At 45.0% G+C, this 15,962-nt stretch overlaps 2 protein-coding genes across 3 annotated transcripts in view; one reads left to right on the top strand and one right to left on the bottom strand.

Moving 5' to 3' along the window:
* The window catches only part of znf385a (zinc finger protein 385A), a 30,498-nt gene extending 27,146 nt beyond the window's left edge, over nt 1-3,352 (bottom strand). The window contains exon 1 of one of the 2 annotated variants that reach the window (XM_085921316.1): nt 3,221-3,352. In XM_085921316.1, the coding sequence (XP_085777442.1) occupies nt 3,221-3,230 (10 nt within the window). In that variant the 5' untranslated portion in view covers nt 3,231-3,352. The remainder of the gene's footprint in view (nt 1-3,220) is intronic. The other variant, XM_085921318.1, reaches the window with a different exon arrangement.
* A 5,405-nt stretch (nt 3,353-8,757) lies between these two features.
* Nucleotides 8,758-10,360, top strand: birc5b (baculoviral IAP repeat containing 5b). The gene is made up of 4 exons (XM_085916962.1): nt 8,758-8,991; nt 9,442-9,551; nt 9,990-10,107; nt 10,186-10,360. Exons 1-4 carry the CDS (start codon nt 8,782-8,784, stop codon nt 10,273-10,275), a joined length of 528 nt encoding a protein of 175 aa, XP_085773088.1. The 5' UTR covers nt 8,758-8,781; the 3' UTR covers nt 10,276-10,360.
* Nucleotides 10,361-15,962: the final 5,602 nt, after the last annotated feature.

Here is a 15,962-nt window from a genome sequence, read left to right as displayed (position 1 = left end):
GGAATCTCCTCCATTAGCTCATTTGCACTTTTTACTGCATTCGTTCCGTCTTCAGGTCGCTCAGAAATAATAACGCGTCATCTCTGCCCACCAAACACGTTTGCTTTGATGATCGGCTGCTCGGATCTTACCGAACGAGGTGATCGATAAAAGCCTTTAACTTTTTACGATGGTTCCTGACAAAAATATTTTGTTTAAAACGGTTAACAAACCAAGAGAATTTCCACCCCCCCAAATGTCTCAGAAGGCTTTGAATGCTTTCGAGCGCAACCACACTGTCGGGGCGGAGTTCATTTTCCAAATTCTCGTTAGCGAGCGAGATTGAGAAGCTCAAGTGTAACGAGCTAACACGAGCGGGAAAATGTTCGGAGGTGCTTTCCGATCAGCTAGCATGAGGCGCAGCGTGAAGCAAAGAACAGATCGACGGCCTCCGACTCGCCGGCGCTCCGCATAATGTGACACAAAGAAGGATGCGCTCGGCCACAAACGCTTTCCTCCGCGCCAGCCCAATGACGGCTCCCGTCGTCAGAGTCTCCCGCACGTTTATTGACAAAACAGGCTTGTGGACAAGCGGACGAATCAGATGTACGACTCCACATCGACGTACGTAGCTTACACTCAGCTAATCACCAATGATGTGTTTTTCCTGGCATCTCTTCTTGCAATCTGTTCGCTTCTGACTTGTCACCGGCCTGGAACGCTCACGAGTCCAGCAGGAGCCAAGGCGAGGCTCGTAATTATTTCTTGAAGCTTTGGCCCTAGCACGTGCTATATGGATGGCTAGCAAAATGGCGCATGAATAAGTTTAGTGAAACAAAACTGGTTTGAAAAATTGTGCTCCACCAGACGATTTCAACACAAGCTTATCTTCAGAATTATCGAATATGCAAATAAAAGCCAGAGGGATGACGTGTGTTTGCGTACTTGGTAAATGTCTGCCTCATCGAGGCCTTCTAATTAGTGTGTCGCTTTGACACAAACACAGGGAGCAATTGAAAAAAAAAATGGGCAAGAAGTTCTGATCCGCTCAAATTTTTCTCTCTCTCTTGTGTCACTTTGAGTTGACCTGCTGGAGGCAGTTGAGGGCAGTGCAAGGGGGCGGGGCATGTGTGAATGGAATGATCATCATTAGCCATAAAGACGGGTCATAAGCGAGCCTGGGTTTATGAAAACAGATTAGGCGTCAAAATACAAAGCGTCAGATGAAGGTAGATGAAACACGCAGAAAAAAATCCACAGGAAGCTGAGAAATTCCTTCCTTGACCGATGAAAGACGTAAAATGATGCTATATGTCAAAGTATTGGCATTTTCGTATCAATTTCCTAATTTGTTTAATATTTATTTATTCATTCATTTTCCCCAAAAAAATTTAATTAATTTATTTCTTTTTTTAGTTGTTTTTTTTATTTTATTTTATTGGCAAAGAGTGAACAATTCTTCAAAATAGATAAATGTGCCAATTTTTTTTTTTTTTTTTATTGTTTTTTTTATTTTATTTTATTGGCAAAGAGTGAACAATTCTTCAAAATAGATAAATGTACCAATTTATTTATTTCTTTTTTGTTATTGGTTTTTTATTTTATTTTATTGGCAAAGAGTGAACAATTCTTCAAAATAGATAAATGTGCCAATTTATTTGTTTCTTTTTTTATTGTTTTTTTATTTTATTGGCAAAGAGTGAACAATTCTTCAAAATAGATAAACGTGCCAATGGCGCCTATTGAGATTATTTCTATGGTGTGTTTGCAATGTTATGAACTCACGCTCCTTGGAATTCAGTCAAATGGGGGCGATTGCCTCCAAAGTGCGCTCCAATTGATTGACTTTCTAATCCACGGGCTGCCCCGGAGGGCAACTAAAGAGCCCTTCTACTGACATTCCCATAATTACCACTGTCACATTGAAAAATGGCCACCGGGGCTTGTACGACCTTCATGATGTTATTTTCTCCAAAATGGACTCTCGAGTGCAAAATAAACAGTAGAAGGTGGACGCTCAAGGTCATTCACAGCAAACGGCAGCTGTTGACGAGGGTTTACATTTTTGGAATGTCACAACTCAAATTGTTTGTGTTCTAGCCGCACTTAAAAGATTGGACGGAGCATAAAAAGGGACAAAAAAGTACGACTCTGCATTGTGCAGGCCGCAAACAAAAAAACGAGAGTCATCGTCCAAAGCCAACCCACGGTTGACGTTTTGCTCCTTCGGCAGCCATTGTCGATGACGCTGAGGAACTTTAGTATCAATCACAAGCGCCACGCACAAACTAAAGTACAGCAAGCTCCGGCAAAAAAAAACCTGAACGCAAACTCTGCCGGAATGACAAACAAGAGAAAGCAAAATGGATTTTGTTCTTTTCAAAGTCTGCATGAGACGCCTGCTCTGAAAACACGTCTGCCCACAGAGCAGAAGGGCAGAGCCCGAATCAGTCCAGGCATGCGTTAACACAAAGTGGCGTCTCCGGCAGCGCGCATAGCGACGCAATTAACACACACACACACACACACACACACACACACATAAACACACACATTTGCTTGCAGATGCTGGCGGGCACGAGGTAGATATAGTTAAATGCATAAACATTGTCCTTCCTCGCCCGAACACATCACGCATGATCGGCCATGTGGACTTGGAGAGGCGAGCGCTCGTGCACGATGTGTGTGCGGGATTTCCACTGTCAGACATGGCCACTACGAGAGCGGAATACTAAATGCCAAAGCGCCGAGCGAGCGCCCGCTTGGCCGGCTGAGTCACAACACAGCGAGACTGCATCAGAACTCAACTCTTTTTTTTTTTTTGCTGCTGCTGAACTGAATTGACATGAGTTGAGGGCATCCGATGACGCCGGTTCCCCCCCCAAATCTGTAAATACTGTCGAGCTTTGGAATGGGTTCCATCTTCAACTCCTCAAGCCCTGGTCACATGACTAAACATGTCCTAATCGGACAATTGAGCGCTAAACAATTTGACCTTGTCTGTCATGGCTCACACCTGCCATATTAATGGCACGCAATGATGATAATTACAAGTCCTCAGTGGGATTTAAAGCTTTTTACCCCGCCGCCGGCCTGTGTTGACAGATGTGGAATGAACACCGCCGCTCACACCGCCACCACTAATGAAGAGCCGCCAGCTTAGCCGAGGAATTAGTCAGCCGGGTAAACCGTTGACCTTACGAGCGTCGTGCGCATAAAATAGTCAAAACTGCCAACTCACCCAAAATCATGCTGGATGCCGGGTCAGATGATGGCCCCGTCGCAAGGTTCTGGGGACGGATATCTCCAAAGTCCTTCCTCAGAGGTGCACTCCAGTAGGAGGCAAGTCAGAGAGCCTGACAGGAGCAGAGAGAGCTGCTGCTGCTGCTGCCGCCACCGCTGCTGCTGCTGCGCATGCCGTCCGCTATGCCCGCACTCGCCAGGTGAAAAGCTAGGTGTGGATGTGAGAAAGAGAGAGAGAGCGAGGGAGAGAGAGAGAGAGAGAGAGAGAGAGAGAGAGAGAGAGAGAGAGAGAGAGAGAGAGAGAGAGAGAGCAAGCTCACGTGTGTGTGTTTAGATGAGGGGGTAGGTAGTGTTCCTGCAGCTGTGGCTCAGGTAAGCTTGAGGACACTACAGAGGGGTTTACTTGCAAAGGGGAACAAGAGAGGGGAGAGTCAGGAGGGGGCGGGGGAATTTAAAGTCAGCTAACCAATCAGAGAGGAAGACTACAGAGCCAAGGTCTTCTTCTTCTTCTTCTTCTCAGTAGCCAGGAGGGATTGCAGTGATCTCCAAGAAACAGCTGACAAGCAACTTCTTCACAAGTATCATTTCATTCTGACGCTTCAACTAGCACACACACACATCTTCACCAGCTCTGTATGTTGTTTTTGGGCTTGCGTATAACCGAGAGGCACCTTGCATGCCTTCACTCTGATTGGTGGCAGCCAGCACCAATGGGAGCCGCAGAAGACACTTGTCATCATGCAGAGTGGAAGTCATGAAGGAGAGAAGGAGCTTGACCGAGAAGGCGATCTCCTCCCACCATCCCGTTTCTCGCATTGACTTTGCACAGACAAGCACACGCGGCGCGGCGCGGCGCAGCGCCTCCCTGCAGGCTCTTGGATTGTCACATCTGTTTAGCGGGCGCAATTGTTGTCTCCTCTGCGTCTGTATGACTTGCCAAAGAACGAACCTTTTCTCTATTTAAATCGTTGCCTCTACCGTTTCTCTTAACCTACTGGGGGGGGTTACGCAAAAAGGAAAGATGAAATGGAAGGCGACAAGCAGAGGAAGCAGTAGCCTATGAAGAAGAAGGGGAGGGGGGAGTGATTCGACTCAATGCAAAGAGACAGAGGGATGAAGCGATGTGGAGTGGCAGCGAGGAGGAGACGAAGCGCAAAGTCACAGGAGAAAGGGAGCACAAAATGAAACATTGTGGAAAAAGGAGCCGCCTCTCCTCTCAGCGTGCGCACCAACAGCAGCAACAGCTCCTCACTTTTACAATCAAGAGGAGTCGCAGCATGGCAGAGGCTTTTGAAAAGCACCCTGGCGCAATGTTAGCGCAAAGCTTAAGAGAAGGCTTAACGGAGCTGTCAAAAAATTAATCCCCCTCGGGCGTGCGGGCAGGCGGGCCGTGTATGCTTGGAGACGAAAAGACATAAACATGTGAGCCCGCGGCTACGGAAAAACGCTGTCTGATGTTCACAGCGTCTCTTCGAGTTGAGCGAGATGCTTCACCTCGCTGCATGGGTTTCCTCTCAGCCTCCATGCATGCACCAAAAACTCCTTAAGTTTGGAGGAGGAGGCGATGAGTCACTGGCTGCATCCGTAAAGATTCGCCGTTGTATGCAAACACTGACAACAAGCAAACAAAATTCCACGAGGGAAGACAAATACGTGCATTCTGATCCTGCCTCTGCGATTTAGCAAAAAAAAGCTTAACAAGCTACTTTAACCAAACACAACAAACGAGTGAACCCTCAGTTTATGTCAGTCAACAATAGAAAGGCCACGATTCAACAAAGGGGAATATTACAGGGATGCCTTGAGATAAGAGTCTTTTTTGTTTCCCTTGATCAGGCTTGTAACACAATACACATCATTTCGTATTGAAATACATAGAAATTCCATCCATCCCATTCATTTTGCCAAAGATATTGACCCTGCACATTTGGCACACTATGATATGCTGGAGTCATTGCAATTCTACCACATAGAGGCTATTTGCTCGCCTCGCTATGGTGTTACATCACTTGTTAGCATTTAGCTAAGTGGACTTTAAGGTTAGGGTTAGAGGTTAAGGTTATAGGTGTTAACCTAAAAGTGGGAGTGGCAATAAATAGCTTAAAGGTTCTTTTAAAGACGGCAACTGAGTGGAGCTTCAACGCAATCATTCACCGATTTCTCAATCTGCATTCCTATCGTCATAATTAGTTTTGTTTACTTGGCTGACAGCAAAGCACGAACAAACAGGCGGACGGATGAAAATGACGGCAACAAGTAAAAGCGGTGGAAGCGATCGATACGGCCACGTGTGAAGGTCGCTCTCAGTCAGCACAAAAGTTGCGCTCGGGTTTCCTCATTAGTTGCGTCGCTATCAATAATTCAGAGACGCCCCTTGTCCGCGTTCAATGGTCCGAGTGCTAATGTGCCGTCGAGCAGACGGGGGCCCCGAGGACAGGGTCCATTGCCACTTTAATGGATGTCACGATGAGAAGGTGGAAGAGGAGGACGGAGATCGGGTGTCGCCGATGAGCCAGAGCGCCAAGAGGCGGCGCTGGGTGACGGCGCCGGGATGGGCCAGGGGGCCTCCGAGGGGGTTGCTTGGCATCACCGGACATGGTGAGGGAATTGAGCGGAAGCGATGGGAAATCATGATGTGGTGAGTTTTGGCGCCTCGAGGGAGACGCGTCAAGGAAGGAAACACACACGGAATGTTTTCGATGAATAATAAATTGCCAATGGCCAACCTGTGCGGTCTTTGGGGATTGAGCTCACAATTGTGTCATGATGATGACAAATGACTTTTTAAAGGATGACAGAATTAAGGAATCAAATCATTTCCACATGCTGGGATGACAATAAACTGTGCTTGCCTTAAATGGGAATAAAACATTTTCAGTGCTTTCCAGTTCTCATTTCAGCAAGGCAGTCAGCTTCCTTCCATTGTGTGTTGCTGCTCCACCGTAATAAATCGTATTTATTTATTTATTTATTTATTTATTTATTTATTTCGAAAGGGTTCATGGACCATTCCCGCAAACGATGATTAACTGAGGTTTGCTGCCCCCTAACGGTGGAATAATGTCAACATTCCAGCCATACGGCGAAGCCATCAGTTCCTGCAGCTTTGACTTTGTGAAAAGTTGCTGTAAGGAACAAATGATCTTTTCAGATTGTAAATGCTGATTGCCCGATAGACTGAATGCAACAAATGTGTTGAACAGACTTGAAATGTTCAGTCCGAGGAACATCCGGCGAGCTATGAATAGATCAAATCTAGGAGAGTCAGGATCACATTTCTCCATCGATCTACAGTATACCATCCACCATCCAGCCTCCGCATTCTTTCCTGAAGGGGAGACACGGCTAAATCTTTGCGCAGTACAAACGAATGAAGTATGTTCAAGTCAAAGTCAAGTTGTCAAGAGGCAACTTGTATGCCAGTCATTTATCAAGAACCGGCGGCAGAGAGCTAAATGCAAGTTTGTCTTTGCTCTTTGTGTGTACTACGATGTCAAGGTTTGATGTTGATACAGTGTGCGCACTGAGCTAGCTCATATATCAGCACTTCGGGTGCCGGCCGGCTCCTGGCACCGAGGTGGTGAATTTAGAACCCGCCTACGACGGTCAAAGGTGAGAGGGCGAGCCGGGGCAAGCGGCGGACATACTTGCACTTGCCTGCTTTAAAGCCCCGCCCTCATACTCCACATGTCTGACTGGACAAAAAACCTGTCAATCATAACAGTAGGAAAATCTCACGGGTCGAAAGAGTTGTTGCGTTTTTGTTGTTGCTTTTTACTTGATGTGATGAATCGACAGATTTGAGACACAGAACACCTTGTTCACCTTGAATTGGGGCGCAGCCTGCATGCACATCTGATATTCGAGTCTATCAGCTTGCAGCTATGACAGATAATCATCACTCTGCATTTAGACCATTGATTATACGTGCGGGAAAAGGAAACGGGCTCGGGTACACTTTGTGAAAAATAAATAAATAAATTAATTAATTAATTAATTTAAAAAAAAAAAAAATATATATATATATATATATATGTATTTTTTATATTTTTATATTATATATATATATTGTGTGTGTTTGAAAACAGTGTGCAGAGTGTGTGTGTGTGTGTGTGTGTGTGTGTGTGTGTGTGTGTGTGTGTGTGTGTGTGTGTGTGTGCCCAGAGAAGAAGAATGTTGAAGTTGACTGTCACACTCTAGCACTTCCATGACACTTTTACGCCGCCCCCACTGGAGAAGAGGGCATCGGGGTCACATGCTTGCCCCAAATTCTATTCTCTTTTGTCTTTTCAACTCCCAACCAAGGGATTGGATGACAGTAGATGAGAGTCCAAGAATCAAGTCATTGCTCACCGTAGAGATGTGACGTGACAGATCTTAGATGGCAAACATCTCCCACGTAGCACTTTGTGTCTTTCAGAGAGATCATCCTGGGTGCCATGGGAATTTGTCCGATTCCATTTAAAATGATCATTACAAATTTTTCTTCATCCATCTCTACCAAGCCACAGGCCCAATAATGAAGCACTCTTGGGTGAAGAACCTAAAGTGTGTCTCCCCCAACAGAACGACGGCTTTGCCTTCAACCAAAAATTGCCTAAATTCCGATAAGGTCATCCTTATTTCTTTTGTTTTTATTTTTGTGATTTCTTGAAGTAACACCAGCCTTGGCTTCCTTCCAAAAAATTAGAAACCCTCCACTCTGACATCTCAATCCCGAATAGAAAGCTCTTCTATTTCTTGCCCCACATTCAAGCAAAACGCCCTCAAAGAAAATTCTTCCTTTCTTACCTGCAGCCCACATTGATTGCCCGTCTGCTGATCTTCCCGAGTGGGTCAAACGTAAAGTCGATCCGGGGAAGTCTTGCTTACATCAAACTAGTCATCGCACGCACCACGTAGATCTTATTATCATCCTTGTGAGAAAGATTTGAAGGCCGGCGCCAGGGGAGCATTTGCATACACCTCCCCGTGCAAACGTAAAGGACGTGATGGCGGTGGTGGGCACACAGAGACCGCAAACATATCCACGTGAACACCTCCCCTCCCTCGCTTTTTTGCAGCGCTGTGTGAAAACAATCTACAGCGGGCCATTGCAAGCGTTTGGATGAGGGAGAAGGGAGCAGGCTGCTGAGACGGACACTGGTCACCAGAAGAACTTCCAAGTTCAATCAAGTCATGATGTTCCAAAAGTCATTTTAAGCGTGATCATGTTAACACACACACTGAAAATCAAAGTTGCACTTCGAAGCGATCACTCCAGCCATTTCCACTGCATTGATTGAACACAAAATTTGCATTTTACACTTTACTATACTCTTAACCGCCAATAGAGGGAGCTGTGGTCATTTGTGCCCTCTTCCTTGCGTGACGTAACAATACCTTATTCATCATTGAATTGGCTCAAAAAGCATACAGGAGATCTCTGACAAACTATTCCCCAAAATATTTTGACTTTAAAATAACAAACGTGTAGATCACAGAAATGGATGTGTATGAGGAAAGCATTTGACTTAAGACCACGCCCACTCAATCAATGGCAACTGAAAAGTCCCGTGAATGTCCAGGAAACGTCACGATTCGGGTCTGTTAGGTTCATCAATCCAATTGTACATCGAATCTACTCTACTGCTGGAAAACAAAATGTCCAGCATCGAAGTCATAATGAGTAGGTTTAACTCTTATGCCGTGATGTACAGTTTTGAGTCACGTGAGGAAAGCTTTGCTAACTGGCCCTTTCGAGAAGATTGTAACTGCACACCTGAAAAGGTAAGAAGACCAGCTGGCTGCTCTCACCGCATTCAAATGCAACTTTACTACAAATGCAATACGTCAAGAATGTACTTTATATAGCTTACGACGGCGCTAGATGTGATTTGCAGTCAAGCAGGTGCCGGATTTGGTTTTACTCCAAAAGGAGTCGAGTGCGCTTGTCCACATCTTCTAGTGATTGATGAACACCCGACATGGCACTCGGATCTCAATTTACTTTAATGTACATATTGTCATAAATATATATATTTTTTTGCCGAGTGGGAAAGCATTCATGCTTCTTAAATAGTGCATATATTTCTTGAAATACCCGCCCCGCTCTAGCGTCTCATTTGATCAAATGGCGACATCTAGCGGATATTGTCAAGCATTACATCCCGAACAGTATGCGGTATCGTTGCATTTTGCTGCAAATCCAAGCGAGCGCATGCAGCTTTTTGTGTGCAGATGGCCAAAGCTGGCTTTGTGCACTGTCCCGGAGACAACGAGCCCGATGTGGTGTGCTGCTTCTTTTGTCTTATCGAGCTGGAGGGCTGGGAGCCCGACGACGATCCCTGGTGGGGCCAAAATCCAATGGACACTGAGCAGACAGCCACATTGGCATCACTTTGATAGTGCGTGTTAAGATCGCTGTGGTAGAAGAGCCAAGTTGGCCATTCAAACACACCAGGACAAAATGAAACCTCGCTATTAAGCTTAAAATTCGGCTGCGATAAATGCTCGCCCATCCCTAATTTTGATTCACTTTTTGATTGCCCTAATTTGCTGAGCCCTTAATGACATTTCTCAATTTTACCCTTTTGTTTCTCCCCAAACTTATTTATTATCATTATTATTATTATTATTATTATTGTCGTCCAAGTGGTCAATGTTGAGGCTGGTCAGTGTCTTTTTTTTTCTTTTTTTTCCTGCACTTCTGATTGGCTTCAGTTTTGTTGGATAAGAAATAAAACGCCCCCCCTCCCACTTTTTTTTTGTTAATAATAAACTCCCAGGAACGAACACTCAAAGCGCTCCCCCAAGTGTGCCTTCCTAAACTTGAAGAAAGACCAGCGTGAGCTGACACTGGCTGAGATGTTCCACTTGGAGAGCGAGAGGGTCAAGATCTTTACTGTGAGCATTGCCCCCCCCCCCCACACCCCAGTTTGCCTAAGCCCGCACATTGTTTTGTAATCTTCTTTGTTTTCGTAGAGAAAAGTTTGCCACAAGAAGATGGCGGGCATGCGGGATGCGGTGGACGAAGCCCTTAAAGGTTTTCGCTCGCACCTGACTTCTCTTTGACAACGCTCGCGTTGACTTTTATGATCTAATTGCGTGTGGTGAATGATGTTTGAAATGTAAATAAAATTTTTATGTTCACCTCAAAGCAATGCTTTTTGAGCTTCAGGTTTTTCACGTGTCTATTGGAGCTCACTAATTTAACAAAAGGCGTCCTAAAAGAAAGTTAGATTACCATGTCGTCCATATTCCCTTTTTTTTCAAGCACACACTTAGCATCTCGGTGAACGTGTAGCCATCTTCAGCATCCCTTTTCAAAGGTTGACCCTGGACAGATGGCCCCAAGCCCCTCCCTTTCAATACCAACTGTTGCCTCCAGAACATCTGTTCCTCTCGGAGAGGGCCCGTCGCAACGCTGGGAGGAGCGCTGCTGACACATAGGCCGAGATTCAATCTGGGGTCTCCTTAGCTCAACTCCAAGTTGTCATTTTTGAATCGAGCTAGCGGGATTCTTTTTAGCTCAGTGCAACGGGATGAGAGGTCATGACCTTTAATCTTCTGGATTAACATCTAATGTAACACTAGCCACTCAGATGCTTAATTCTCACTCATCCGCTTGCTACTGAGCAAATTCAAAAGCATTTTTTTTTTTTTTGTAAGCCGGAACTGACTATTCAATGAATGAATTAAAATGGAAGTCAAGTAGAAAACATTGATTTGAATCAATATCGATATAACACGAACATTGTTTTTTCCGTCCCAGGTGGCGGCCATTTTGCAACTTGCTGTTGACTAAAAATAACATCACAGGCAAGGAAACTTTTTTTTTCTATAGCACACTTCATCTATAAGATCATTCTGAGTGTGTTACACAAAATTAAATGTGAAATAGAAATAAAAACTCATTTTGGTTTGTAAGCATTGTGGCAAAATGGCCGCCCCCTATGAGGGATAAAAATGTGTGCCTTTTTCAAACGCTTTATTCCTCGGAATATGGCACGATCTGATTGGAAAGACAATTTTGACACGACTTGTTGCATTTTTGGTTCCGAACTCGAGTCAAAGGAGCACTGCTGCCGTCTGTAGGCCGCGCCCACTTCAATCCGTGTTGTTGTTAGTGATTGTGAAGGTGACACTAATCACCCTGAGACAATCTATTTATTCAGCGCAGATGTTGATCTGGTCATGGGAAAGCTGCAAACCTGTTAATTCCTTTGGATAATCTGATCCCCACACCCTTGGGTCGTGTCTGCCGCTTTTTGTTTTTTGCATTGTTTTTAAATTCATTATTTATGGGGGGGGAAAAAAATCAGTTTTCAGTTTAAAATTAAGATTTTTAATTTTAAATAAAAATTCTGTTTTCTATAATATGATGAAGCAGCCATTTTTTTTCGGCAAAATACAAAGGCGACTTCCTGACAGCCTGCACTCACTGTACGTCGCACCGCCGTAAACAGAACCTCGCACAATTAATTACCGGCCATAAATGTGATTTAATAATTCTCAGTGCGGACACATTAAATCAGGGGTGAGCTTTGAGTTGTTCCTCTTGTAATTGAAATGAAGACACAAAGGCAGAGCACGGGATGGCCTGCCTTTTTCTAATTAATCAGCGCTGGCTAAACAAACGAAATAAGCGCGGCAGATGGACAGACGGACAGATGTTGCCAGCCCAAAGTTTACAACCTGGGCCTTCCATCAAGCCCATCTGTTGCTGCGGAACCTGCTACCTCCCTCTCTCTCCGCCCTCCCCCATCGCCTTGGTATTCTCTCGCTCGGCTCATCAGCATCTATCACCGCAGCCATAGCGAGCGAGCGAGCGAGCGGGCGGGCGTCCCCATTTAACCTCCCGCCTGACCTGCTTTAACCCTTGCCAGACAATTAGCCGCTTATTAGCCCATGTGAGCCCGAGCTCCATTAGCTTACAATTTGACATTCTCGGCCCTCCGATTGTCTGTTTTGTGAATCAAGGCAGTTAGGCGGAAGACACTTTTCAATCCAAAGAAAAGCATCGCCAGAGGAATACTTTGGAAATAATTGCAAACGTCTTTTGGAAGCAAGCTAGGAGGACAATTTGAAAGGCTTCACAGACAATCAATTGCCTCACTATGGGGGTTTTTTAACTTCTGAAAGTTTGAGTTAATCACTTCTAAAAATTGCCTCACTTATTTTGAGTTGATGAAAGTTTGCAAAGTTAAAACTCCCATAAAAGTATCTGACTTTTTTTTTTTCTGTGAACTTACTCGGGTTTACAGCTAGGGTACCACTGGAAAAAGTCAAGTATGACAAGTTGTACACCTTCCTCACTTTTACAATCACTGGGCAAAATTATTTATAAAAATTATATATTATAAATATTATATAAATAATATACTAAATATACTATATTATATTTTATATTATAATAAAAAAATGACAAATATATTTATTATATATATGTATTTTATATATTATATAAAAGGAAACGGCCTATATTATGCTCGGATATATTATGTCATAGTATTTATAAAAGTATTGACGGTATCTATCTTTTTTTTGGGCAAGCTCCTCCCACATTTTGGCTCCTGTTGCTATGCAGGTTAAAGCATAGAAAATATTCACTGCACAGTGGCAAGCTAGACTACTGTTCTTATCTTTCGATTTGAACTGATGTCACTTTTAAAAGCTCAAGGCAAGTCCGTGCAGCATCACAATATTCAGCATCTCCTTCCTCTCCTGCCCCCTCTCTCCTTCTTTTCCAAGTTATCCCACGTCCCGCCTCTCAGACACCCGGGCCCTCCTACCTTGGCTGTTTTTGTGGCCTCTTCCAAAAGGGACCTCCATCTGTCCCCACACTCGCCCTATTGTCAAACGCCAAAGCCCGGCAAGTTCCACAATGCAGTGGGCGTGCAAGGAGGGGGCGGGGCGGGCGGCGGCAGGGTAAACACCACAGCATTCAGATCCCATTAGAAGCTCTTTAACTTCCACACGCTAATACTGTGAGCGAGGCGCGCTCGGGTGGAGAATGCCCGCCCCGCGTCCTCGTGCACACCGCGTCACCTCTGGCGTGAGGTCACGGGTCCGCGTGCGAGCTGCTCAGGATTAGCCCCGAGGCGAGCAGGGAATTGTGAAATATCTCCTCTCTTTTTCTCTTGATGATTCTAACATCACCATCATCTCCTGGTTCTGTGTGTCCTCCACCACCTGCTCCTGAGGCTCCGATGTTTGAGGCTTCTCTACCCCCAAGTGCGGGCCATCAAAACCCTGCGTGTGCCCCACCAGGGGGGGGAGGGGAGGGGAGGGGCTGAGGCCAAGGGATTACTGGCGCACAGACACTGATTAAAGCCTTCCAAGCTCCCATGGCCCCATTAATACAATCTTAATCACAATGCTTTATCCCTCAATCTCGCTCCTATGGATCAGGGCCTTTTCATTTTGGTGGCCTGGCCTGCCACTGTTGTTGGCCTGCTGGATTAAGGATGTGCGGCCGGCGCACACAAACGCTAATCTAGTAAACGCAGAAGATGGCTAGCTAGCAAGCTTCCCGTATGGCCAATGTCACAAATAGTTGCCGTTCACATTGTTGCGAGGCGAGATTATCGTGGTTTGAGATTTTTTTATTTGAGTTACTTGAAGATTTTTGTTTCATTTCTGTTTTTGTTTGCATTTTTTGTGAATATGCCTTGTTTTATTTATTTATTTACTTATTATTTTTAAATGTTTACTGTATTTGTAGACCGCAAGATGGAGGAAAAAAAAAAAAGGTCTTTAAGTGTATATGTAAGGTGAACTCCAGTTCCCAAACAATTTACAGCACAGCAATATGAAAATAAATACATTTGAAATGAACCGTACAAGCTCATGATTGATATTGACACAAACAATGCAGAATTATGAACAAATGAAGGGAAATGTCTTCCTTAACTGTTTGTTTCCAAATAGTTGGCTCAGCCAACATGTCTAAAATGAAGACAATGTTTTGTGAGCAGCTTTTGTATATTTTCCCCAGTTGTGACACCGTATCTTCTCGTTCGATGACTTTGCAGCGAGACCCGCAAATTTTAACTGGCGCCAAGACAACATTGATCCTGCCAAGTCTGAAAGGTAAGCAGAGCTGCAGTTTTCCCAAACAATACCACATAGTGTCACATACTCCCAAGTTGCTAAAGGTTCTCGACGTGGGGTTGGATGGATATGGTTATTTGGCAAATTTCCGGGCTTGCGTGATGAGATGCAGCCTACGCTAACACATTTGTCTTCAGACTCGAAGCTTCTCGAAAACAAGCCGCTTACCTAGTCGTAATCCCTGAAGCTTCGCTTTGCTCACTATGGTGATGAAAGACATTGGTGTGTCCTGTAATACTTGATCCTTTTTGTCAAGTTTTATTCTGACACTTTATCAAGACACTTTTCAAATTGTGACAAATGTCTCCTTGAATCATTGTACTTGGTTGACCTTATTACCGAGTCTACAATGTTCTCTTTTCACAACGTTTCAATTTTTCTTTGTCATTGCTTTTGCAGTCCAGGTGTGTAATCGCTCTTGTCTGCATTCTGCAAAGTTAATTTATCATTTATTTATATATGTTATTATTATTTCTTCTTATATTCAGATTTGGCGCATTCTGCAAAGTGAATTCATTATTTCTTCATATATATTGTTATTTATTCGGATCCATCATATTCAGATTTGGGGAGGGGAGAATCTATGACTCCCCCCCCCCCCTCCCCTCCATCGGCAAAAGAGCACAAAGAGGCTGCATGCGCGCCAACTGACTCCGGCAGTACTTTCTCACAGGCCGAACGTCTGTCTGTGTGTACAGCTATGTGTCACTATATGCCAAAGAGCAGTCGGGACAAAGTTGTGAATGAAGAGCAAGGACCCCCCCGGTCACCTCTGTTGCCCTCTGCCTCCCCTTCTACCCCTCGGCACACTGCTCCCCTTTTCTGTGGGCCGTGCCGCCCGTTTGCTGGCTCGCATGCTCTCACTCTGCTCTTCCTAAATTGGCCCAGCTGTCCGTCAGCCCCCCCCCGCGGTTCCCCCAGCTGTCTGCCCTCCCCGAACGAGAGAACCCCGCAACAATAGAGGTCGCAGGTCAAGAGAAAGAACAGGCTGCGCTCACAATAGACCAGTGGCGCCCTGTAAAACAATCATTCCCTTTTCCTCCTGCGGCCTTTCAGCCCCAACTGGAAAAGACAAACCTTTGGAGAGCCATCTGAAGAGGGGGCACATTCTTTTGGACAACGAGGCACCTCTTCTGCTTCAGCCGGGTTGTTCGTACACATGGACGTCGCGCTCTGCCACCCTCGTCTTTGTTCACCTCGAGTGCCATCAAGTCACTCGACGGGCTCATTAAAGTGCAAACTCGGCTTTTTGACATTAAGGGAGTGATATAAATGTGCAAGATGATACGCGGCCACTTGGGGAAATGCACATCATTGTTTGTTGGCTTTGTGTCCGTTGCCACTAAAAAATCTGCTCGTTTCTTCTTCTTTTTTTTTTTGCTTTGTATGGAGGATGAAAGATGACTTTTTGCCCTGCAGTGTTTTGGCATGATGGGAAACGGGGACATGTGGGAGAGCTGGAGGAAAAAGCCCGTGCCACATTCACCTGTTCCTCAAGTGATGTTTCCCATGGCCCACAACGGGGTCTCGCACACCCGCCTGACTGCGTGAAGTCCACACATCGTGCACGCTCACACATCTTGGAAAATGAGTTCTGGTGGGACTCCACTTAAAAAAAAAAAAAAAAAAAAAAAAAAAAAAAAAGC

This window comes from Syngnathus leptorhynchus, chromosome 1 (genome assembly GCF_054491065.1).
Source record: "Syngnathus leptorhynchus isolate UIUO chromosome 1, UIUO_Slep, whole genome shotgun sequence".
NCBI lineage: Eukaryota > Metazoa > Chordata > Actinopteri > Syngnathiformes > Syngnathidae > Syngnathus > Syngnathus leptorhynchus.
The sequence above is the reverse complement of the archived record's forward strand: the minus strand, read 5'-3'. Positions and strand labels throughout refer to the sequence as shown.

What these genes read in the sequence shown, in the direction of transcription:
- birc5b (XM_085916962.1), top strand. Translation starts at nt 8,782, where the DNA reads ATGTCCAGGAAACGTCACGATTCGGGTCTGTTAGGTTCATCAATCCAA. An exon ending in GTAACTGCACACCTGAAAAG is followed by an intron (nt 8,992 to 9,441) that starts GTAAGAAGACCA and finishes TTTTGTGTGCAG; the next exon opens with ATGGCCAAAGCTGGCTTTGT. An exon ending in AGAGGGTCAAGATCTTTACT is followed by an intron (nt 10,108 to 10,185) that starts GTGAGCATTGCC and finishes TTGTTTTCGTAG; the next exon opens with AGAAAAGTTTGCCACAAGAA.